General features: G+C 35.1%; 2 protein-coding genes across 2 annotated transcripts in view; both read right to left on the minus strand.

The window, feature by feature from the left end:
- The window catches only part of LOC111046412, a 32,081-nt gene extending 14,334 nt beyond the window's left edge, over positions 1-17,747 (minus strand). Inside the window, exon 1 of the mRNA XM_039426281.1 lies at positions 17,618-17,747. The gene's annotated coding sequence lies outside the window, so the exon portion shown is untranslated. The remainder of the gene's footprint in view (positions 1-17,617) is intronic.
- LOC111057771 (tubulin alpha-3 chain) overlaps positions 15,991-26,432 on the minus strand; it is a 46,056-nt gene continuing 35,614 nt past the window's right edge. Inside the window, exon 6 of the mRNA XM_039426277.1 lies at positions 15,991-17,781. Within this exon, the coding sequence (XP_039282211.1) occupies positions 17,524-17,781 (258 nt within the window). The 3' untranslated portion in view covers positions 15,991-17,523. The remainder of the gene's footprint in view (positions 17,782-26,432) is intronic.

Genomic DNA, 26,432 nt, shown 5'->3' on the forward strand with positions numbered 1-26,432 from the left:
TGAATTCGCTACAACCTAACCTCTCAAATGTGAAACGTTCAATCCAGATGATCGCGGGTGACAAAACGAAATTAAGTATTCTGATCAGGGGATTTCTGGGTAGCATAATAATACATTATGTTTATATAATAAATTGATGATAATTATTATGTTTGTTGCATCTATGTTGATGTTTTATTACAGAAAAGGTTATGTTTGTTAATGTTTTGAAAGGTGAAAGGCGTGGTTGGGTTTTTCTTCTAAATTCTAATATATTGGTAGCTATTATTAAAAATGTTTTTATAATTTTACATGATTTAATAATAAATCATTAATTTAGATAATTTTATATGCTAACACAGAGATCGTAGTTTTCGAAATTGATCCAACATAAAATGTTAACCGCGCATGCGCAACTATTGGTTAGTTCGCCTAAGGAACTTGCCAAGCTCGACCTCTGTTACATGCTCTTCTCGACTACTAAGGACTATAATAATGATTGAAACCAAGCAGATAAATACGTTGGAACTACAACTTACTTTTGAATTGATATCCATTGCAAAGGAATCTAACTTTGGAAAAGAATAACTACGTTCTATTATTCATGAACATTCAAATAATTAAAGTCTTTGATTTGATTCTGTTATTCCTCTCCAACTCATTGCAATTCAGTGCAATTGTACAACTGATACTCACATAGTAATTGGATTATATCATTACAAATATAAGAAGAATTATATTATTACTACAAAGAAGTAGAAGTTCGTAGAGGGGGTTAGACAGGGCTGTGTGTTGTCACCAACATTATTCAATTTATATTCAGAAGCTTTCCTCTCTGAGGCTCTTGATGGATGCACATGTGGACTGGTTGTCAACGGTGAAGTTGTGAATAATCTCAGGAATGCGGATGACACAGTGTTGTTGGCTGGAAGTGCAGACGATCTCCAACTGCTGTAGAACCATGAGAATACAGCCAGCAATAAGTATGGCTGGTTATCTTATCTTATCTTATGGATTGTGTATGAATGTACGCAAAACAAAGTTCATGGTTGTTAGCAGAGAACGTGTTGAGGCAACAGTGAGAATTGCTGGTAAGTTGGTGGAGCGTGTACAAAGCTTCAATATATTGGATGTTGTGTCGATGAAATATGGAGTTTCGACCAGGAGGTAAGGACTAGGATTGGACAGGCAAAGGAAGCATTTTTCAGAATGAGAGGGGTATAATTATGCAATCGAAACCTTGCTCTCAAGACTAGAATTCGTTTGTTGGAGTGCTACATCATTCCAGTGTTGTATTGGCATGCGGGATGAACATTAACGAAGTCATTGGAGGGGAGGCTGCAGGCGTTTGAACTGTGGTTGTATCGGCGCATACTTCATATTTCATGGGAAGAAATAGTGATGAATTCTGAGGTATTAGAATGAATTGGGACGACAGTGGAGGTTGTTTACTGTATTAAGAGTCAGAAGCTTCAGTATTTTGGACATGTGATGGGCAATGAAAAGTACAAATTTCTGCAGTTGATCATGGAGGGCAAGATTGAAGGAAGACGCCGGCCTGGAAGAAGAAAAACATCCTGGTTAAAGAGCCTGAGAGAGTGGTTAAACATTGACTCAACATCTCTGTTCCGAGCTGAAGTCAATATAAAATAAAATTTTAATAGAATCCAGATTGCATTGATGATCGCCAATCTCCGTCGCGGAGCCGGCATATAGAAGAAGAAGAAGATTACAAATACAATATAGAATATTTCACATATTAATTTGGCTACTAAGGGCCATATATGCTAACACCACGTTTAACACTAAACCACGTTTATTTGTAGTTGCATTTATCATGATGTGTTCCATACGGGGTTCAAACAAACTGCTGACATTCCTCCGTTTAAACTGGATTATTTCATTTTAAACTGCATTGAATCCTTTCAAGCCTAATTCGTTATAATGTGGCTCATTTTGAGTCCAAGCCGCCAGCTTATTAAAAGCTTTGATTTAATTCAAGCTTTAATTTATTTTAAGCTTTTTCAATTTGAGCTTTGATTGTGCAAACGGCCCTTAATGTATGAAATATCTTGACTATGACTGTGTTCTTTTTATGAACTGCTCTACCTACCCAAGGTATATGGAAGAAGAAAAAGTAAAAACCGTGTACCTACCTACCTCATGCACGAGAAGGAGGTTACAAAGTCCATTTCTCAAGGATTGGGTGGACCCCCCTTTAGTACTCCAGGAAAAAGACTTATGTCAGTTGATAGAACTAATAAATAACTATACAGGGTATGGATTTGAAAAAAATCGTTAAAGCCGTTTTTGAGAAAATCGTGAAAAACAAGGTTTTTTAGTAACTGTCATTTTTCTCAAGAATATTACGGAGCTCCTGCAATTTTCTCAGAAATGAGACTTATGTCAGTTGATAGGGCTTATAAATAGCTATCCATGGTATAAATTTGAAGAAAATCGTTAGAGCCGTTTTCGAGAATAACGTGAAAAACAGGGCTTTTTAGTCATTATCAGCCATTTTTCTCAAGAATATTACGGAGCTCCTGAAATTTTCCCAGAAATGAGACTCATGCCAGTTGATAGGGCTTATAAATAGCTATCCATGGTATGAATTTGAAGAAAATCGTTGGAGCCGTTTTCGAGAAAACCGTGAAAAACATGGTTTTTTAGTCATTATTCGCCATTTTTCTCAAGAATATTACGGAGCTCCTGAAATTTCCCCTGAAATGAGACTTATGCCAGTTGATAGGGCTCATAAATAGCTATCCATGGTATAAATTTGAAGAAAATCGTTAGAGCCATTTTCGAGAAAAACGTGAAAAACATGGTTTTTTAGTAACTATCCGCCATTTTTTCCGCCATCTTGAATTGAATTTTATTGAATTTCTTATTGTCAGGTCCTCATGGTATAAGGACCTTAAGTTTAAAATTTCAAGTCAATCGGTTAATTTGGAATGGAGTTATCGTGTTCACAGACATACACACATACACACACACAAATACACACACACAAATACACACACACACACACACATACACACACACACATACACACAAACACACATACACACATACACACACACAGATCAATACCCAAAAATCATGTTTTTTGACTCAGGGGACCTTGAAACGTATAGAAAACTTGAAATTGGGGTACCTTAATTTTTTTTGGAAAGCAATACTTTCCTTACCTATAGTAGTAGGGCAAGGAAAGTAAAAACAAAAACACACAGCTCAGTAATTAATATGAAAAATGATTGATAGAAGATTAATAACATAAATACTGGTATGTTTTATTAGAAAGAATTTCGTGTACATTGAGTACAAGCCTGAACTTGATATCGTGCAGGGTTGTTGTTAAATAACTCTTAAGGTTCGTACAAACTTATACTTTGCCCCGCAAACGAACATTACACGAGCAAATCGCAGGTTGATCGCAGGTCGAGCAAGAGCAGAACGCGAATAGAGCGCGAGTTTGGCAAGTTCCTATAGTGAGGTCCACGTTATAATGGCAGTGGATGAAGATAAAAGAATTGCGATGCCGATTCTCTGCATTAATTAATTATATATTTCTACACTGTCAAAAACATAATTGGCATCGTTGTGGGCCTAGAAAAGGATAGTACCACCGACTTTGTCGAATGATAGACAAGGATAGCAAAACCAAAGTTCATCAAATACTGTCATTATAACGTGGACCTCACTATAGGGTGAACTAACCAATAGTTACGCATGCGCGGTTAACGTTTTTGTTGGATCAGTTACGATATATTTGTTTGCATATAGAATTAGCATATCAAGATATTTAATTGATTATAAAATTATCACAATTGAATAATTTCTGATTGTAAAAACATTTTTAATAATAGGTACCAGCAATCAGCATAATAGAATGTAAAAGAAAGAAGCCGAACTTCCAACCAAGCATTTCACCTTTCAAAACATTGACAGATATAACGTTTTTTTGTAATAGAACATCAACATAAATGCATTATACATAATATTCATTATCAATCCATATTATATAAAAGCGAAATGGCACTCACTCACTGACTGACTGACTCACTCACTGACTGACTGACTGACTCACTCACTGACTGACTGACTGACTCACTCACTGACTGACTGACTGACTCACTCACTAACTAAAAATCTACCGGACCAAAAACGTTCAAATTTGGTAGGTATGTTCAGTTGGCTCTTTAGAGGCGCACTAAGAAATCTTTTGGCAATATTTTAACTCTAAGGGTGGTTTTTAAGGGTTCAAAGTTCGTCTTTTAGCATGTATATTCTTCTTATTCTATATTCTTATAATAGAAAAATGTCCATACCATAAATGTTAATATAGAAATATAATCTAGAGAGAGTACTTCTTCGAAACAGTTGTTAACTGGTAACTAAATCAATAATTTTGTCAGGTTGGCATTAAGTTGAGTTGACTTTATGTTAGGTTGGCACCAAGTTGAAGATTGGAATGCATTTATCGCGGAAAATTTGATTGGGCACTGCTACTTCAATCAGAGCTATTCCTGGGAATATTATATTACTAGCCGTCAGGCTCGCTTCGCTCGCCATATCCGTTTAGCCAGACGTTTAGTCTGGACCCCCGACTAATATCGTCCTAACATATGATAAAAATGCTCAAATGAAAAATGCAGGCGAGCGAAGCGAGCCTGCTGATCTCATTTTTGGACGATGCAGTCGGGGGTCCAGGGTGCGGAGCCCCCTGGCTAGACGGAACTAGCCTGACGGCTAGTAGTATAATAAGTGATAGGTATGAAAATGAGCATCCACATGCTATTTATGTACTTGAATTGAATGGATGTCAGTTGAAGAATTTGAGGTGGTAGTCTTTTTATGATGTCTTCAAGTTTGACTCGTGTGGATCAGCATGAATGGAATTGAGAGGACTGTAGTTCAGACGGATATGGCGAGCGAAGCGAGCCTGACGGCTAGTCTATTATATAAACATAATTTATTATAAAGCCCCTGGTCAGAATATTTTATTTTATTTGTCACCCGATCAGCTGGGTTGAACGTTTCACATTATTTTGTGAGGTAAGTTGTTTACTGTTGTAGTGTATTGAAGTCAACAGTAAGACAAGCGCGCGATCATCTTGCGAACATATTGCGAACCTCTTGCGTAACGTTCATGATCGGATCGTGTTCGTGGCGCGTATATCTGTACGCACCTTTATAAGGAGGCAGTTATGCATTCTTATCGTTACTACTTCGTACTCTCACCTACGAAAATTCCAGAACTGAAGAGTTCTGAACTGATCAATACGGAACTGAACAAATCAGTTCCACAATCCTGTATTGGATCGCCTGTCTCCCCATTGGACCGAGAATGTCTCAAGTGCCTTGCTGTACTAGAATGTGCAAAGTGCTTGCACACTTTCGTTTTAAATAATCTCATCACCATACATTTCATCGAGGCTGACAATACTCTCCTGTCAGTCTTAGACTTGTGTGCAATCACACACAAATAATCCTCACACTGCAAGATTTGCAATCTCATTTCCATCCAGCTTCTGTTACACGAGAGCTCGCTGTAATTCATCTACAAATCAGGACTCGAAGTGCTGTACGCACTCGAATCTGAAATGACTTGAATTCGACTTGCAAAGCAGTTATGTTCAGTGTTGGGTGCTATTGCAGTAAAGTCATCCAGAGAGTGAATCGCTTCAAGAGTAGATCAGAGGTGGGAATGAAAAAGGATTCCTATATCTGGAAATAGAATTATCCTCCACAACAACTCGATGATTTCAGGAGACCATGATCTACTAAGGACTATAATAATAATTAAAACCAAGCAGATAAATAAGTTGGAACTACAACTTACTTTCGAATTGATAACCATTGCAAAGGAATCTAACTTTGGAAAGGAATTACTACGTTCTATTATTCATGAACATTCAAATAATTCAAGTTTTTGAGTTGATTCTGTTATTTCTCTCCAACTTATTGCAAGTCAGTGCAATTGCACAACTGATACTTGCATAGTTAATGGATTATATTACTATAAAATAAGAAGAATTATATCATTACTACAAAGAAGTATGTGCTATATATCTTATTATGTACACTGTATTTTTTTGACGAGCTTATACATTGTAAAAGATGTCAGGCAGAATAAAGAATTTGCATTTGAATTTGAAGTATAAGTTCGTAGAGGGGTTAGACAGGGCTGTGTGTTGTCACCAACATTATTCAATTTATATTCAGAAGCTATCCTCTCTGAGGCTCTTGATGGATGCACATGTGGACTGGTTGTCAACGGTGAAGTTGTGAATAATCTCAGGAATGCGAATGACACAGTGTTGTTGGCTGGAAGTGCATACGATCCCCAACTGTTGTAGAACCATGTGAATACAGCCAGCAATAAGTATGGATTGTATAAGAATGTACGCAAAACATAGTTCATGGTTGTTAGCAGAGAACGTGTTGAGGCAACAGTGAGAATTGCTGGTAAGTTGGTGGAGCGTGTACAAAGCTTCAAATATTTGGATTTTGTGTCAATGAGAAATGGAGTTTCGACCAGGAGGTAAGGAGTAAGATTGGACAGGCAAAGGAAGCACTTTTCAGAATGAGAGGGGTATTATGCAATCGAAACCTTGCTCTCAAGACTAGAATTCGTTTGTTGTAACGCTACATCATTCCAGTGTTGTTGTATTGGCATGCGGGATGAACATTAACGAAGTCATTGGAGGGGAAGCTGCAGGCGTTTGAACTGTGGTTGTATCGCGCATACTTCATATTTCATGGACAGAAATGGTGATGAATTCTGAGGTATTAGAATGAATTGGGACGACAGTGGAGGTTGTTTACTGTATTAAGAGTCAGAAGCTTCAGTATTAATAATAATAATAATAATAAATTTTGACTTTATTTCTGCGTGAAAAAAATACAGAACATGTGAAAATTAAAAGTAATAGAAAACTAAGCATGCAGTATTATCATTATGCTCCACTATAGAAATACAATGAGAAAAAAAACAAAACAAAGAAGCAAAAAAACAAAAACAAAAAACAATACAGTTAATTGCTTACTCTACTAGAGCTACACTGCGAACGAAAAATACATCAAAAAGACTACTCTACTAGAGATACAATAAAATAACAGTGGACAGCAATTCAAGATAGAGATTCACAAGTTACAAAGATTATAATACATGCAGAAATAAGTCATTACTGTATGCAAATGACCTTAAGAGAAAGGTCAAGTCCGCATACAGGAGCACCGGACAAAACAAGCGTTGAATTAAACTGTTAGTTCTATGAAAAATAGAAACCAAATACATATACATATACATATATATATATATATATATATATTATATATATATATATATATATATATATATATATATTATATATATATATATATATACCTACACATACACATGTCTCCACAGTAATAGTTTAGATAGATTTATATGGAAATCATTAGATATAATTATCGTATGAGCGTGATATTATGTACATCATTTTTGTAATAGTCCATGTGTATATTATATAATGTTGTTTTGCAAGAGGACAGTGTTCTGTACATACAATGTGCACGAAAGTTAGATACATTAGGCAGTGACAGAGTACATGGCTTCCAATCCTTCTGTGCTAATTGAAAGAAGCCATTTTTTCAGATGCAATTTCATTTTTATTATTCTATTGTGGCAGTTGAAAAGGGTTATCATTTAGGAAGGTTGGAAAATTTTGGTGCTAGAAGAAGAAAGGTTTTTTAAATAAAGTGCTGTTTGGCCTGACACCCCGGACAAACAACCCATCAGCCTGCCTCGTACGATAAGGGCCAGTAACTGAATCACAATAATCAATAGTTACGCCATCATTACCGCTCACTAAATAGAAAATTGACAAGACTTTATGCACATACAAATGTCTTATGGGGAGGATACCAAGTTTACAGAAAAGGGGGAATGTATGATCGTGGCGACCCACTCCTGCTACAATCCTTATGAGTGATTTTTGGAGTTTGATTATAGGACTCATAATTGAATAGTAGGTGCCACCCCAACAGCTCAAACCATAATTAATTCTAGAGTGAGCAAATGAATGGTAGACATCGTTTAAAGCTTTAAGATTACAAATACCCTTTAATTGGTACATAGTTCTCAGGTAGAAATGCAATGACTTTTTCAAGTACGAGATGTGGGCTTTCCATGACACATTTTGGTCAAGGAAAACACCCAAATATTTGACTGTATTCTCACCTTTAACAATTGGGCAATTACAATGATCAGAATTACAAATGCACGTATGCAGTTGAATGGGCTCCGCAAAACTTAGACTGCCCATAAGACTGAACAAAATGTAATTGGTTTTCTGAACATTCATTGAGAGCTTATTGCAGGTGAACCATAATGTCAATTTATTGAGATCATGTTGTATATCCAACCGAAGATGATCTAATGTGTTTGAATATGCCAGGGCAGTGTCATCAGCAAAAGCTGTTATCTGACCTTTGAATTTACCCCTGAACAAGTCATTGATGTAACCAAGAATAAGATGGGTCCAAGGACAGAGCCTTGTGGCACTCCATAGTGGATTTCCATCAGATTACTAGTTACCTTTTCAATTCTAACAGCTTGCTTTCTACCCTGCAAAAATGATCTCAGCCACTCCAACGCCACCCCCCTAATGCCCGCCCTCCACAACTTATGAAGCAGTAATCTGTGGTTAACTGTGTCAAATGCCTTACTGATATCAATAAAAAGGCCCGCAGCCCTGCCCCCACATCCCCTATTCAGACCAAGATAAATAGTTTTTAGAAAATTTTGCAATGCATACTCTGTATTGAGGTTCTGTCTAAAACCAAATTGTTGTTTTGAGAAGAAATTGTGAGAGTCCAAAAAATGCAATAATCTTTTTTTAATCAGCTTTTCAAAAACTTTTGATAGAGTAGGTAAGAGAGAGATTGGGCGATAGTTACTTTTTGAGAACCGATCTCCCTTTTTGAAAATTGGTATGACAGTAGCAATCTTTAAGATGTCTGGAAATTGACCTGAAGCTATAGATAAGTTGAACAGATGAAGTAATATTTTAGAGAAATATGGGAGATTATCTTTTAGTATTCTGGCTGTAATTATGTCAATTCCTGAGCTCTTATTTATTGAAAGATTTTTATAATTTTACAAAGTTCGGCCTCACTTACAGGAGCCATGAAAATACTCTTAGTACAATGTTCACTCTTAAATTCATCGGAGTACTGCTTGATCAAATCATCTGATATTGGAGGACAAGACTGCGAAAGCCTTTCAGGCACCTGAATAAAGTATTCATTGAAGATGCCTGCTACTGTTTTACTATCAGTTATAACACTACCTTCTTCATTCAAATGAAGTTCATGGTTGACCTTACTATCCCGGGCAGAAAGGAGTGAAGAACTTCCCATTTTTTGGGATTCTTATCATATTGATTCAGTTTGTTTGAATAATAGTTATATTTAGCCTCCTTCACCCATCGTTTTACATTATTTTTCATATACAAAAATTTATTTTTAATTAAGACATTATTCGGATCTCTTTTATGTTTTTATAGAGTTTATCTCTAACAGCAACACTATTAGTTAAACCAGGACTCATCCAAGGTTTTATCAGCTTGAGATTGGTGTTGTATTTAATGCGCTTAGTAGCCTTCTTCAACATACTACCAACCAATTCGTAAAATTTGTTGAATGCCTCATTTGTATCATCCAGCTCATAGACACTTTGCCAGGACTGCTGCCTCAACATTTCACTTAGCAAATTATAGTTAATTTTATCAGCTTCCGATACCTGTATATTTTGTTTGCCTCCACTAATCGGCAATACACCCGCTATGGCTCGGTGATCTGTAATAAAGTTTTCAATCACGGCAACTCTGTCAATGATAAGATGAGTGGAACGATAGGAAAAATGATCAATGCAGGTTGAGGAGAGGCCGCTAACCCTAGTGTTAACGTCTATAAGCTGCTCTAGACCATGACTATTTAAGCACTCTAAATATTCGTCAGCGATAGCATCATTCAAAGTAACATCCAGATTAAAATCGCCAATGCAAACAAAATTCTTAGCATTTATAACATCAAGTGCAGAACTGAAATTGGATATAAAAGATCGACGATCACCAGAATGTAACCTATAAATACCCAGAAGTGTAAAGCTGAAATTCAGATAAATACAATTTAGCATTAATGCATCACAATTCGCAATAACGCACCTCTGCACCACAGCATACATAGATTTATGCACATAGCAAACAATTCCACTAGCTCTTGACAGAGGATCGAACGATGAAAAACTTTCATACTGTATTTTGGACATGTGATGCGCAATGAAAAGTACAAATTTCTGCAGTTGATCATGGAGGGCAAGATTGAAGGAAGACGCCGGCCTGGAAGAAGAAAAACATCCTGATTAAAGGACCTGAGAGAGTGGTTAAACATTGACTCAACATCTCTGTTCCAAGCTGAAGTCAATATAAAATAAAATTTTAATAGAATCCAGATTGCATTGATGATCGCCAATCTCCGTCGCGGAGCCGGCATATAGAGGAAGAAGAAGATTACAAATATAATATAGAATATTTCACAGATTAATTTGGCTACTAAGGGCCATATATGCTAACACCACGTTTAACACTAAACCACGTTTATTTGTAGTTGCATTTATCATGATGTGTTCCATACGGGGTTCAAACGAACTGCTGACATTTCTCCGTTTAAACTAGATTATTTCATTTTAAACTGGATTGAATCCATATCAAGCCTAATTCGTTATAATGTGGCTCATTCTGAGTCCAAGCCGCCAGCTTATTAAAAGCTTTGATTTAATTCAAGCTTTAATTTATTTTAAGCTTTTTCAATTTGAGCTTTGATTGTGCAAACGGCCCTTAATGTATGGACATATCGTGGATGACATCAAATAATAAATTATCCCGGTTTGAAAAGCTTTCCAACAACTGGTTATTGAACTATAACTATGAGTGGCACGAGTTGTAGTTTCACGTCTCATAAAACATCGTGTTGGAAGAATGTTATATTAAATATTGTTAATGGCAGAATTGCCTGAATAATAAAGTAATGAGAATCAATAGAAAATAATTAAGTTGCTTGAATATTTGAGTAACGCTTCATTTTTCAATGTTCCTTAACTACTTTTTTGCGGACCTTTCCAGTTTGCGTTCGTGTGCCAAAACATATGCAAAGAAAATTCAGCCGTATTTCATGCACTTTTATCCATAATGTCATGATCTTCCTTGTGGTCTCAATCCTAGAGCACATAAATGTCAGATTTTAAGACTTATTATTCTCACTATTGTTGAGAATTATGTGCAATATATCAAGTAATGAATTACATAGAAAATCTTCCTATGATTTGTTATGCTTGAACAGGTATCGAACTATTTATTGTATTAGTGAGTGCAAATGATGAAATAAATAATATTATCTGTCTTATCTATGTAAAGTACTAGATCAGACATTATAATCTTTCTAGTCGAGGTTTCGTTCTGATCTATAAACTCACATGATTTTTCGACTCACAATTTCAATGTACTCAGAAGTGAACAAAAATGTTAATAAAGATCGAATCGATGACGCCTATCTCCCTTGCAAAATAATGATTCGAATAAGACTAATAATACTATTCATACTTTTCACTTCCTATCACTCTCACTTATACTATTTTAGTCTAATCTGTGTCACGATTCTAACCAACTTGGTCTTCTATGAGAGCACAGTCAATAATATAATTTATTTCAGATTTTTTATCGTACTTGGAACAAAAACAAGGATCAAAAATACATTTCTTTCAACTTGAAATCTCAATAAAGTTTAGTATTTAAAGTTTGACTATTTTTACTCTGGATTGTTTTCAGTGCCCATACACAGGATGAGATATTGAAAGCTTATCAGTTACTATTTAGTGATTTACTCTCGTTCACGTCATGAAGATTCTCTGAGAGCCTGTTTCCGAGATCGGGATTCAGCTAAGTTCTAGCCTTTGAACAGCTGGAGTCAGAAAATTGGCTTTCCAAAGTCGTAGACCACGTTCAAATTAAATTTCGAAAAACTAGAAAATTGAACACAAAATTAAATGAAAAAAAAATAGTGTACATTTTTTTGAATTATTTGGGAATGTTTCATTCCGTCAAGGGAAAACGTTTACAATTAGAGAAATACTGCGACTACGTCCCGTTTCGGAAAGCCAATTTTCTGACTTCAGTCTAGAACTTAGCTAAATCCCGAACTCGGAAACTGACCCTAAATATTTCCTAATTCATATTCCATCTCCCTCCCTCATATCCAACACCCATTTTTCTAATCTACTCATCCAAAGCCAATGATTTATCACTTATTCATATTAGTGATATCCCATAATACCAGAGCATTGAGTGTATGAACAGTGTACTGCGCAGTCGAAAAAAGCACGAGAGGAGTATATTCCTTCCTATTCTATCCTTTTGACAATGGCTCCTTGCTATTAATGATACATCATCGATTATCACCTGTCAAATTTAAGCTTTCTGTTGTTTGGCATGGGCAAGTTGAGCTTAAACAGCTGACACAGGAGTGTAACCCCATTGATAACCCCATGTTATTTCCCACGCTAGATCATCAACAGCAGAATAAGCCCTGAACAGTATGAATTCGTAACGGCATATCTCTTGCGTATATATGCAGTGTGATCAAAATAGCACTCTCATGAAATTCTTATGTCTTGTGATATTTTCGATTACAAAGTTGAGATGGGAATTGAGAGTATTTGCCCTGATTGTAGTTATGACGTTGAGGAATGATCACAACTGATTATTCATTATCATTATTATTAAATCGATCAGAACAATTATTAGCCCAGTCAACAAAGTGTTATAGAGGGAAAAGTTTGGAAGACGATTTTTCACCCCGCAGTTCTGTTTAGGGTAGTGAGAAGATAAGCATATGAAAAGTCCCCACCACTACCCCCTGTGCTAAAGGGGTGAGGGTGGTTCAAAGGTACGATTTTCTGGTTTCTCGCATATAACTCGGAAGTAATGCATTTTACAGAGATGACTAAGTCATAAGAAATTGAAGCTTACATAATTTTCTACAATATTGATCTCACAACTTTTTCTATATCTCTCCCATTTTTCGAGATATCCGCTCTAATAGATGTGACATTTTTGGAAAAAAAAAACACATTTCCTTCAATTTTTAGCTATTTTTGCTCTAATAAGTGAAAGTCATGTAAATAACAGCTGTTATATAGCTATGGTAAATGTGATATTTTCGAGCTCAAAATTTAAGTGTTTTTATTCTTTATTTTGTGAATTTATAGTTTGTTTCATGTTTTTAAGAAACTTTTATTATCAATCCATCCAAATTTAAAATTGTTTTTATTTTAATTTATATTTTAGATTGTGATTTGGTGTAGAAATTTGAATGGACATAACCTATAATATTTGGACAATTTAAAACTAAATTAGGGAATTGAAGAAGTTTTAGACAATAGTCTGTTTTTTCTTTTCCGATTCTTGAATTTTCTTGCTAACCTTATAAATAAATAAATAAATATTTGAATATCGATGGGAAAAATCAATGCTGACGAAGAGCTTATAGAGCATCAAATTCTCTCTAATTTGATGTATGATTTCACAAGTTTACGCACATCCTCACGACTGTTGCAGTAGCTGCAGTGTTGAGTGTGGGATCTTCAGTTATGCAAAAATAGACCAATTGACAAAGGAATTTGGGGAGAATGTTTTGAGCACAATTTTTGACTCGACAGCTCTGCTGGGAGCAGTTATAGGGTGATCATATCAAAAGTCCCCATCCCTACCCCTTGTGCTAAAGGGATGAGGGTGGTTTAAAAGTTGAAATTTTCAATGTTTTGCTTACATGCTCATATCTTGAGAAGAATGCGTTCAACTGACATGACTAACTATTCAGAAATGAAGCTTGATAAATTTCCTACAATATTCGTTCTTTGGTGATTTGTGATATCTCCAACAATTTTCGAAATATACGCTCTTAAAAGTGTAAAATTGTTAAAATAACAGCTTTTAATCCTATTTTTTGATCTTCCATACTCTCCAAGAATGCATCCTAAAAATGAATGCTCACGGTAGATTTGTACAGCTTTGTTTTCTCTTCAATTTGATGTATTATTTCACTACTTAATGTTTTCTATCTATTGTTATAGCAGATTGAATGTGGGGGGTGTCTGAGTCAGAGTCAGAGTCAAAATACTACTCCAAAATTTAGTCGCAGAAACTGCTTTGTCATTTCGTGAAATAATATCCTCCAATGACACCTCACGATAACATCCTCACCAATATCCCCATATACACTCCATAGCCTCAAAGCAAGAGTTACTTTCCTCAGTCTGAGGATGGCCAACAACAGGACGAGACGTAGTCACGGCTAAATGGTGTTTTTTCACTTCATAAGTGTTTTTTTCCAAAAATTCAAAGTACAAATTGATTTTAGGTTGCCCCCTTTAATATAGAAAAACTCAGCTCAGTTTCAACCGCCCCCCCCCCCCCACCAATAAGAAACAGAAAAATTTAGTCAATTTAGACAAAATTATTATTCTAGTTACCAGTTAACAACTGTTTCGAAGAGGTACTCTCTCAAGATTATAGTTCTATAACATATGGTATGGACATTTTTCAATTATAATTAAGAGAATAAGAAGAATATACATGCTAAAAGACGAACTTTAAACCCTTAAAAACCACCCTTAGAGTTAAAATATTGCCAAAAGATTTCTTAGTGCGTCTCTAAAGGGCCAACTAAACATACCTACTGAATTTGAACGTTTTTGGTCCAGTAGATTTTTAGTTCTGCGAGTGAGTGAATGAGTGAGTCAGTCAGTCAGTCAGTCAGTGCCATTTCGCTTTTATATTTATATAGATTCAAAGCAGAAGTGATAATACCGTATACATTATGGTATCTAGGAATAATAACGGAACAACAGCTTCCCAAAACAATGGAAGCTTGATCGTGAATCTAAATTCAGAGTTGCTCTAGCAAAACTTCTTATTACCTGCTTCGCTACTCATATGTAATCTAGGTATTATTACCAAACTTTGCAAGCGTGTCTCCACTTCTGAACCTCACCTGGTCCGTTATTAACGCTACCCCTCCTTCTCCTCCAACTTCCCTCCACCCCTCACCAACATCCCACAACACTAACACACATTCTATGTTATTTGCTTCTTGTCCTTCATTAGTTTTCCTTTTAACATTACCAAACTCTCAGCTTTCCCATTAAGCAACTACTAGGACTTGAATGTAGGGCCATTCTATTATTCATGACTCAGGTTCATACCTCATATGTTGTGTGGGAGGGTATATGAGTTGAGTATTGATCACATCACCAAAGAAGCTGAATCGATTATCACATCAACTGAATTGGTCATAGAAGTTCACCTTGGAAATAATAGTATCTCAATTTATTTGATAATGACGATCATAAGAAGAGATGATGCCTGGATCCAAATCACAGCATGATAATGGATCCATGTGTGATATTAAGTTGCATGATAATATGTGTTGTTTTATAGTGAACTGTGAAGGCGATGAACCACTCAAAAAAGGAGAGCATAACTTTTTGACACACCTCAGCCAGGACAACAAAACTCTACCCTCATTGCCCATATAGCTCAGTGTATGAACATACAAGAACTAATTGTTATAATTTATATCTTTGTAACCCTCTTGTTGTTTTGTTTTGTTCGAATAAAATGTGTATTCCAAATTCATTTGAATTTGTATATAAGATGAGGTTTTATATCATAATATAATTATAAGTATTATATTAAAAGTTATTATTTTTTATGAATTTTCTTATTTACTTTGTTAATAATATTCACTTAATATATTATTTATATTCATATTTGTTTATGTAAGCTATTGTAACCTAGTAAATGGAAATTGTTTTTTTTAATTTCCGTCAAATAGCCAAAATCTAGAGGGATTAGAATATTTATATGTGAGTTATATTTATCGAGATTGTATTGAAATAAATGAATGAATAAATATTTTATTGAAATAAAGAATTGAGTAAGATTGAATAAATTGAAATAGTGATTGGTGAATATGATTAATTGATGGAATAATACATGGATCGATTCATTCAATTGATTATTCTACTTTTACTCAAGTTATGATTTTATGAAGTTTCCCGCAGAATTCCACATAAATGAGTAAACAATCAATCACGAACTGTTTACTTTCGGGACCCACCTACTCTTAGTGAAAGTATCGTAATACAATAATATAATAATCTTCAACTTCCTAATTGATGTGATACATATGAGATATGAAACACAATGTTCTCAGTTCAGAGGTTTTAGAGTAAAATAGAGTATTTTGAACTAATGTTCAAAAATAAGAATTAGCTGAAAGGACTTGAAAATGTTTCATAAGATTTTCTTCTCTATTGATGGTTTTGTTAGTAACATTTCTTAACCTTCTAGCTTGAATAAAGTCCAATATTTCTATCATCATGCGATGGGGTTATCCATTTATTGAAATAAGAATAAAAGATAAAAGAGAATCATCAGAGTTTCATTTATTTGTTTTAATGTTAAGTTCAGCTTATTATGTTTCTTCCGAGTTCAATCAGCTTTATCTGCGAAATATTTTGACCAATTCATTCAAAATAGATATTGAATAACCAGTAGTTGGCTGAATCGAATGGAAGATTTGTATGAGTTCCAATTCCAATCATAATATACTGCTTTTTATACTCAATTTGATGCAACTCCCGAATTTGTGTATTTGCACGTCTAAAGTCGTATACGATACGTAATACAATGCCATCTACAATCATAAAATAAAACAAATATGAGTCTGTATGAACTTGTATAGAGCTGCGGTTACACCAAAGTTATTGACAAAATGTTTATTTCTCCATCCTTATAGATTCTATTAGATTGAACGGAACTTGACAAACACATTAATGTTCATCATGTGTATGAAAAGTTATGTTCAAACTAATAGAATCTATAAGGACGGAGAAATAAACATTTTGTTGATAACTTTGGTGTAAACGCAGCTTAAGTTTTCTCTGCTACTATATAATTCGAAACAATGTATACCAATTCGGAAGGTACATCAATTGGAGTATAAGAGCAGAAACAAGTAGGATATGTGTCAAGTAGCAAATCTAGACAATTGTATGATTGTATCTGTGATAGAATGTATCATTTCTCAATATCATCATCAAGACAATATTGAATGATTGTGTCTATAATAGAATGTATAATTTCCCAATTTCATTATCAAGTCAATATTGTATGATGGTATTCTTTAATAGATTGTATCATTTCTCAATTTCATCCATTTTTGGTCAATTTCTATCCAAATTTGGGAAAGTAACAGTTTTGGGCTTCAAGCCTGTTGTTCCTTTCCCAATCATTCATAGTTGAGAATGATATTGTATCTACCAATGTATGTATAAATAGAGACAATATTGTATGATTGTAGCTGTCATAGGATGTATCATTCCCCAATCTAATTATCAAGTCAGTTGTATGATTGTATCTGTGATAGAATGTATCATTTCTCAATTTCATTGTACTCTTCTTCTAAAGCTTGCACATTGTCCCTGGCTTCTGTGAACTCGCTCTCCTCCATGCCTTCACCAACATACCAGAATACAAACGCTCGTTTCTGATACATGGTATTGAACTTTTTGCGAAGTCTATTCCACGCATCCTTCACAGATGTGTTGTTAGCCAGGGCGATGCAAGCCCTCGTAGTTTTGGCAAGGTCTCCACCAGGGACTGTAGTCGGCGGCATGTAGTTGACTCCTGTCTGCAGGCAAAAACAAGGGAAATGGACTTATTATAACAAGTGGGATTGAGTGACAACAGTATATGAATAGTACCTCTGATCGACTGTACAAGAATAGTTCGATGGAAATTGAAACAGATGATCCACCATCACCCCCTTAGACCAGTTATAGAATAGACACGCTGGGAAGTCTAGCCTCTGAAGCAAACATCTACTGCCATTTCGCCCCATCGTGACTTCAGCATCGGATAGAAAAGTTTCAGATTGTGTCTATTTCAGATTGAAGTGAATTATTATTTATAAAAATGGTAAACTTCCGCTGCGCTCCCGCTGAAATTCTATCACAATCTTTTTTTTTAGTAGACACAATCTGCTATGAAAAACAATGTAAACAAACTCCACAGAAAAGTTTTCTATCCGTTGTGACGTCACGATGGGGCGATATGGCAGTAGTTGTTGGCTTTATCGACTTCCAGTATGAATAACGGGACGACCGTGTCTACTCTATAACTGGTCTAAGACAATACCTACTATTACATAGTAATAGTAGGTATTGTCTAAGATCACCCCCAACCACGACTGCACAAAAATAGTTTGATTGAAATTGGAACAGATGATTCCACCTTCACCTCCTCCCAGGACAAATAGACCAGGTTTACTTTGAAAGTATCAATTGAATAATTTAAAATATAAATTATTATTCATCAGCTGTGAACAACGTTGATCAACTCTTATTTGGCAATGTTGCACTCTTTTGTTCCGATTTCCATCGTACTATTTTCGAACGGTCGACTATTAAAAGTGTTTTCCTGCAGAAATTACTCAGTAATAACATAGAGAAAATATAGTATAACTAGATATCTCATTGTATAGATCATTTATAATCCGAATTTCAAGACGATAGCTTTTGAATACTGTCCATTATGAATGTTTTGGCCGAGTGAGAGTGAAACAGTATGAAAGACTACCAGCGTAGTATGAAAGATTACACACAGTAGTCACACAGTATTAAATATTAACAGCGTCACATAGCTTCAAGACAAATAACTCACAGGACTATTATGGGCTTGAGGTAACAGTGAAAATTGGAACATAAACGCCCTATACCATGGGATATCTACTAATGCTATCTTCTCTCTGTGGTAGAAATATTCAAAATACAAATGACTCACTATTGGAATATTGTCCTGCTATCACTGCTTCTAAATTTGAATTATATTATAAGATGCGTACAGGCTTATGCGCCATGAACATCACTCTTTTCTCAGCTGATGAGCTGAGATAAGTTATAATGCTTAGCAAATGTTATGCAAATTGTATATTCTTATCTGTATCTTACTGTTTCGTAGAAATGAAGATATAATAAACATATTATAATATAATAGTTTATATATAAAAGTTCACCACGTTTCTAGTTAAATTTACTTACGTTAGAACTAACGTAACTTAAATTTAAGCTGCTTACAGATTTTTACATGCCAAGAACACGCGCATTTCGCTTTTCACCAGCCGATGAAAATGCTTAATCTGCTTATTATAATATAATAAACCCAATTCTTAAAAGTTCACCACGTTTCTAGTTAAATTTACTTACGTTAGAACTAACGTAACTTAAATCTTAAGCTGCTTACAGATTTTTACATGCCAAGAACACGCGCATTTCGCTTTTCACCAGCCGATGAAAATGGTAAAATAGCCGATGGCATGTAAAAATCTGTAAGCAGCTTAAGATTTAAGTTACGTTAGTTCTAACGTAAGTAAATTTAACTAGAAACTTGGTGAACTTTAAAGAATTGGGTTAATGACTGGAGCTCATGAATGATAAACTCTGTTACAGTCTGCGAACCCATTTATTTCTGGATTAATTGTTCAAGTCTAAACTGGACCGAGTCCCAAGCAGCATTGAGGCGTTCAGTTCATGTGCTGAACAGAGCTATTTGTCCGTCTTTGTCTGCGGCTCTCGAAATGGACCAGTAGAGTAAGCTTTCTACAGTTTCTGTTGAGGCGATAATAGGGTGAATCTATTCACCCCGATTCCCTCGAGAGAATTGAATCTCGGTCTCTGATTCCTCTCGTTATAATAGCCAAGCGTCCCTCGAATAATGTTACTGCAGTAAGAGGCTATTTGAATTCCCAACGGTCAGTTTCCATTTAAGTCGCCACCTTCAACTTATATATTATTCAACTCCAAATCCAAAGGGTAGACACTGCCGGAATCCAGTATAATACTGACAAATCAAGTTCAAGATACATTATTTCATTGGAGACTAGCAATAATAGTACTAACAATAACAATTCCATAATAATACTAATATTAAAAATTTTGTGTGTCGAATAATCAAAATCGAATCTTCCAATGTGGTTCGTAGGTACATGTTTGAGCAAGTTAATGGATGGGGTCGTGTAAAAAGGTCGGATTTCTCTGAAGAAATGTAAGAATCACGTTCTCAGTCATATTGACAGTGTTAATTTTATAATATTAAGTTAGAAAGTAAATAAGCAGAATCTATTTCATTGTTGTAAGTAAGTTGTAAAGGAAAATAAGGGATCTGACATCCCTCCTTGATTTTAATGTTTCAATTCCAAATACACCTCAGCGTATCAGTTGGGATATCAAATGGACAGTAGACAGTAAACTTCTTGTAATACATATATCTCAAAAATTTGTTTTGTAAACGCTCCAGAATGAGAATTTGGCCATTGCAATATGGATTCCAGATCTCAGAGGCATATTCTAGGAGATTTGACTTGTATAAGAATAAGAGAGGGGCAACATCACTAAATGGTGAGCACGTCCTTAAGATGAAACCCATCTGCTGATTAGCCCTACTGCATATGAGGTCCACATGACAATTAAAAGTAAAATCACTGGTAAACACTACATCGAGATCTTTAAAAGTTTTCATCTCTTCCAAAGGGGTGCCACCAATATTATATATATTTTCAAAAGGAGCCAACTGTCGAGTGAAACTAATAACTTTGCACTTGGCCACATTTATTTTCAGTTTATTAGTTTCACACCAGACTAATAAACTATCAACATCCCTCTGAAGGTTAATGCAATCATTGACATTCTTTATTTCTCTGAATAGTTTAACATCGTCAGCGTACATGAGGCAAGAAGAATTTTAACAAATGAAGGAAGATCGTTAATGAATAATAGAAAAAGTAGTGGCCCAAGATTAGAGCCCTGTGGCACGCCAGATGAACAATAAAAGGAATCAGATTTATGATTATGTATCATAACATACTGCAATCTCAAATGTAAGTAACTCTCCAGAAGTTTGACTAAGTTATCACAGAAACCCATTACTCTGAGTTTCTTAACTAACAATCTGTGATTTATTGTATCAAATGCCTTAGAAAGATCTGTATATATGGCATCAACCCTTCCCCCACCGTCTAACACTGTGGACACTTCATTGCTGAATACCATTAGATTAGTTACAGTGGAGCGCCCTGGTAAGAAACCATGCTGCTCCTCTGCAATAACTCTCTTGACCTGTCCAAGTATAATTGCATGTAGTACTTTTTCAAAAATTTTGGAAAAACAGTTCAAAATAGAAATAGGTCTGTAATTCCTTATGTCTGTTCTTTTCCCCGACTAAAAACCGGGGTTATTCGAGCAATCTTCCATTTTTCAGGGAATTTAGAAGTTTTATAGATAGATTGAAAATAAACTTTAAAGGTTCAAGAGAACTGCTGCACAACCCTTAAAAATAAAAGTGGGAACAAAATCAGGGCCTTCAGAGCAACCAGATTTTAATCCCGCTATAGCAGATAGGATCTCATCAGAAGAAACATGACCAATGCCTACACTCAATCCCAGGCCGAGACATCCCGGACCACCCCGCATTCATCAGATGCAACAGGTGTATCAGCCTCATAAACTGACTCGAAGTAACGTGCAAATCCATCCACAATATGAGGACCAATGTAGGACTCCCCACTCAGCGTCATAGTCGACTCCACAAAGGATGTCTTTCTCTTGCAATTTACGTATCTCCAAAAGTTTCTCACATTACCACACAGACCAGATTGAATGGAATGTATATAGTTATTATATGCTAAAGTAATTCTAGTCTTCAAGGAGGTTCTCAAAGTTTTAAAAGATTGTCTTGATGAGGTGAAACTTTCCTCTTCCTTGCACATTTATTCTTCATCTTTAGATCAGATACTATATCTGCAGAGAACCAAGGAGGATATTTAGGATTGTGCTCTTTCACTTTAATCTTCGGAATACAATCATCCAAGTGTGAGTACAGTATTTTGTAAAATTCATCCACAGCCGAGTCGACATCAACACAACCGAATAAAGAGTCCCAGCAGCGGTCTCTCAATCCACAGTAGAGTTTAAGATAGTCTCCCTTAGGATAATTATAACGAAATTCCTGGGTATCAGTTGAAGCATTATCAGTCCCAGAATCTGAATATGAGGCCTCAACAAATAATGCAGGATGATAGCCGTCTTCAGGGAGGAAGGAATCATCACTCCTGACAACTTCAACGTGGAAGTTACTTAATACAAGATCCAGAGTCCTACCCAAATTATTCACAACTGAGTTATAAAAATTTAATCATAAAAATTCAAAAAATTATTAGAATCCTAGCTCTAGATGTTCCCAAGAAAGATCATAAGTGCAGGAGGTTATTTCTGGTAAATTAAAATCTCCAATAATCATTAAATTACCATTAAGTAAATCGTGAAGAGATTCAATATTCTAAGTATTGGAGATAGGTGTTCGACTGAATTGATGGAGGTAAATAGACTGCATTTATGTGATATATGTTGCATTTAACTTCAATTTAACTCCTACCGACTCATAATCATTATTAGCTACGGAAAGCTCATCACATAAATCAGCATGCAGTGATCTTTTAACTGCAATAAGTACCCCCCCTCCCCAGACGACCCCCATCACCCCTATCACTCCGATAAACACTATAGCGTTCAAAAAAAATTCGGAGCTGGCAATACCATCATGCAACAGGTTTCCGTCAACACAATAATATCGTGATCAGTGCTTAGTAAGGATCTATAAAAATTGGAAGATTTTGTGCGAAGTCCTCTTACATTCTGATAATAGATAGACAAGTTGGAAAATAACATAATTGACTAAGACAAGAACAATGAAAGTTGAATAATAGTAATAAAAATGAGTATAATGTATAATAATAAATATTAATATTTAGTATACGGTAATAATAATAAGTATGATTTAAGCCGTGATGCAAAACATAGGCTACAACACTCAATCAGGTTAACTCATCAGGTTTTAGATTCGGCTCTCAAGCTTGAAATAGGAACGGTTCTCAACGAAGGATATTAGAACGAGAGAGAGAGAGATAAAATATCAAAAGAGATTAGGTTAAAGTTGCACTATACAGAAGTCGGTCAAGATTATCAGTAAGAACACTGGCATTTCAGATATCGCACTTTAATGATTGTAATGGAGCGAGAATGGAGAACGAATGTTATATATTCCATTCAAATAACACTTTGGAGCAGAAAAGTTGAGAGAATAATGATTCTCTAATATAATGAATATATATTCTCTTGAGAGAATAAGGTAATGATAAGTCATTACCTTAATGAATTAGTCATTACTTAGCATAATAGTCATTCCCATATGTTTTAGTCCCTTCAGTTAGTTATGCCTTTCTCAGCTGTAATTTTATTTCTTTACAATTCTCAAAGTGAACAAACCATCATATTCTCCAGAAGTATCACAAAAATTTTAATGTAACTGCATCGTGTTATACTGTTCAAGAAGTGAATAAACATAATATACCATTTATATTTGAAGAAATATGACTTGGGAGAGTAATATCAGAGACAAATAATCAAGGTATTTTCAATCTATGTTGGAATTCTCTAAACTAAATAGAGACTGGGCGGAAAATGATTGAACTAAGGGCGTCAAATTACTAAATCCAGCCCTTACTCTTAATCATCATTTTAGGAGATTAGCATGGTCAATTTCAGTCCGGATCATTGAGGAGTAAACTAATAGAGATTTAATAGATCCAATAGAGATTTTAACCAATTTCAACTACGGCTCTCCTGCTCCCCTCATCTTGCTTCAAGGTCTCAACCAATCAGTTCACTTCAATATTATGAGAATTGACAGTATCATTAAGTCTATTAAAAGGGAAATCAGGATAGAGACTATAGAAAATTGAACTGTTGTACCAATGAATGGAGAAATATACAAAAAAAATGCGATCGCTATATTGGAATGAGCAACATTCGCAAAAGCTCTTCATTCATCTCCAGTCTCCAAGGAGAGAGAATGAGTGAGAAAGAGAGAGTGGAATAGCGACTAAGAGAGCCGTCAATAAAATTCAACTGAGCGTTCATCCGAGAATGTTCTTGTGGAGCACAATTCTGGAGCTTCAAATCGTTTAATGAGCATTGACAAGGATACTTTCATTCTGGCCGGCTCACTTTTATCATGGATCTTATTCTTGCTATTGAGCCACGATTGGAAACTTGAGAAGCACTTTCGTTCTTACAATAGACTTGAAAATTACGTTTCTCTATTTTCCTGGAATTCTGTTTCCCTAAGAAAACAGACATGTCTCTGCCAATCACTGTCCAACTGGGGCTATAGTTATATAATAGTATTTGAGATCCTATTGATCCTGTTATTTGTTGTTCGATTGTGAATAAGGGTATGAAGAAGGGCCCCACTTAGGATCACCTGAGGGGTTAATTTGGAATTTGATATAACTTAATGTATTGTGCAAGAAGGTGTTTACAACACCAGTTATGTTTCTTTTCGAAACATTCTGTACAATATATGTTGATTAGTCGAATAAATAAAAATTTGGGCTATACCTGTTGTCTTCTATCGATCATCCTATTGTAATAATGATTTGTGATCGTGGATGAAATAAAAAAATGAATTATTTTCATTATTATCATCATCATTATTGGCAAGCTCAATAACTCTATTATCTCATTTATACATTTATTTCATTCGTATATTCATTTACACGACATAATATGAACGTGATGGTTTCTCGATCAATTCAAAGCTGTGATGTGTTTTGCCCGAATACAATACAGTCTGTTGGGAATGAAGGCTTGCCGTACGAAAGTACTCCAGTCAGTAAGTGAACAAGTACTCCAGTCAGTAAGTGCTTATTTACTTGAAATAATTGACTGCACGTCGTGTGAAATACATTGAAAGTGTGATAATATGAACGTGGTACAGGCTGACGCTTATATTAATGCAACAATGAAACAAACAAATATTAGGCCTACATCAAAACAAATTACAACTACAATACAAAAAAACAAAGAAGGGAATAGATTAAGCTACAATAGATTTGATTTGTTACAAGTGGTAATTGAGTGGAATATTCCTAATCAATTAATTAATTCGAGCCATCTAGAATTTTATAAAAATTGTACACGTGAAATTCCAATCTTATCTTGGATTTTGTCACTTATAACTTTAGAAGAAGAATAGCACAAGGACTACTTTATTATTTTATTTACCGATGTTATTACATTAGTGTCATTTGCATTAGAAATAAATGAATAGCTGTATTACGAAGGGCAATAAGATGAACCGCTATATATTCAGATGAGGGAGAAATAAAAAAATATATACAAAAAGTCACAATGAGTAACTTCGTAGATTGGATACTCTTGCTATATACAGTTAGGGGTAATACGCGGTGGAATTGATAGTTCCACAAGTAGTCAAATTCGATCGAATTTGTCCCACAAGTGGGGAAAAAAGACTGTGTAAGTACTCATCGTGGTGAACATGTTGCATTTGTTGAACAAAGGAACATTGTTTCAGACATCATTCTCCTCGATGGAATCATAGAGAAAAGATATCATTCGACTCTGATAGAATGCTCACTGAGAAAAACAGAAAGATAGGCTCACGATGGTATTGTGACGAATGAAGGGGAACGAGTTGTAGAGATGTACCCTTCAACATCTACGGATTTAATGAATACCAAGTGGAGATTCATGCGAGCATTCACGCAATCTCTCCCAACCACACATTCCAACAATGTTTTCTTTCCAATAATTCCTATCGACATTCGAGTGTAAATCAAATTAATAGTATCCATGGAAAAACTCAATGTTCATTGATTTCTCATGTTCCATGATTATTCATAGCTACCCAATATTCGATCTGCCACAGACTACATTGGATTACTGATGTTCCACTCAACTGAACTTGTCAACTTTCTCATACTCGAAGTATCTCACAGTTTCTCAAAGTGTATCATATTGTAGTATTCTACCAACTAGCGGAAAATATTTATTTACTGGAAAAGACAACTTATATTTAATAATAAATAATATAACTCAGAATTAAATTGAAATTGAAATTATCTTTATTCTTCTTCTTAGAAAGTACAAACAATATACAATATACATATACAAAAATTGAAGAGGTTCCTCACATGGGCAAAGCCTGTGTGCGAGGAACGAGTTCTCTGCAGTTCCATATACTCGAATTTACAATGATAGTTAATATGATAATAACTTAGTTATAACAATGATACAATACAATTGAAGAACGAAACAATTTCAATCAATAATAAGCACTAAACCATAACATATTACCAAAATAAAAGAAACTATTTCATTGGCATTGCAAAGTAAGATACATTTCGCTTCTGATAAGCCTGTAGTTTTT

This window comes from Nilaparvata lugens, chromosome 4, assembly GCF_014356525.2.
Source record: "Nilaparvata lugens isolate BPH chromosome 4, ASM1435652v1, whole genome shotgun sequence".
Taxonomy (NCBI): Eukaryota; Metazoa; Arthropoda; class Insecta; order Hemiptera; family Delphacidae; genus Nilaparvata; species Nilaparvata lugens.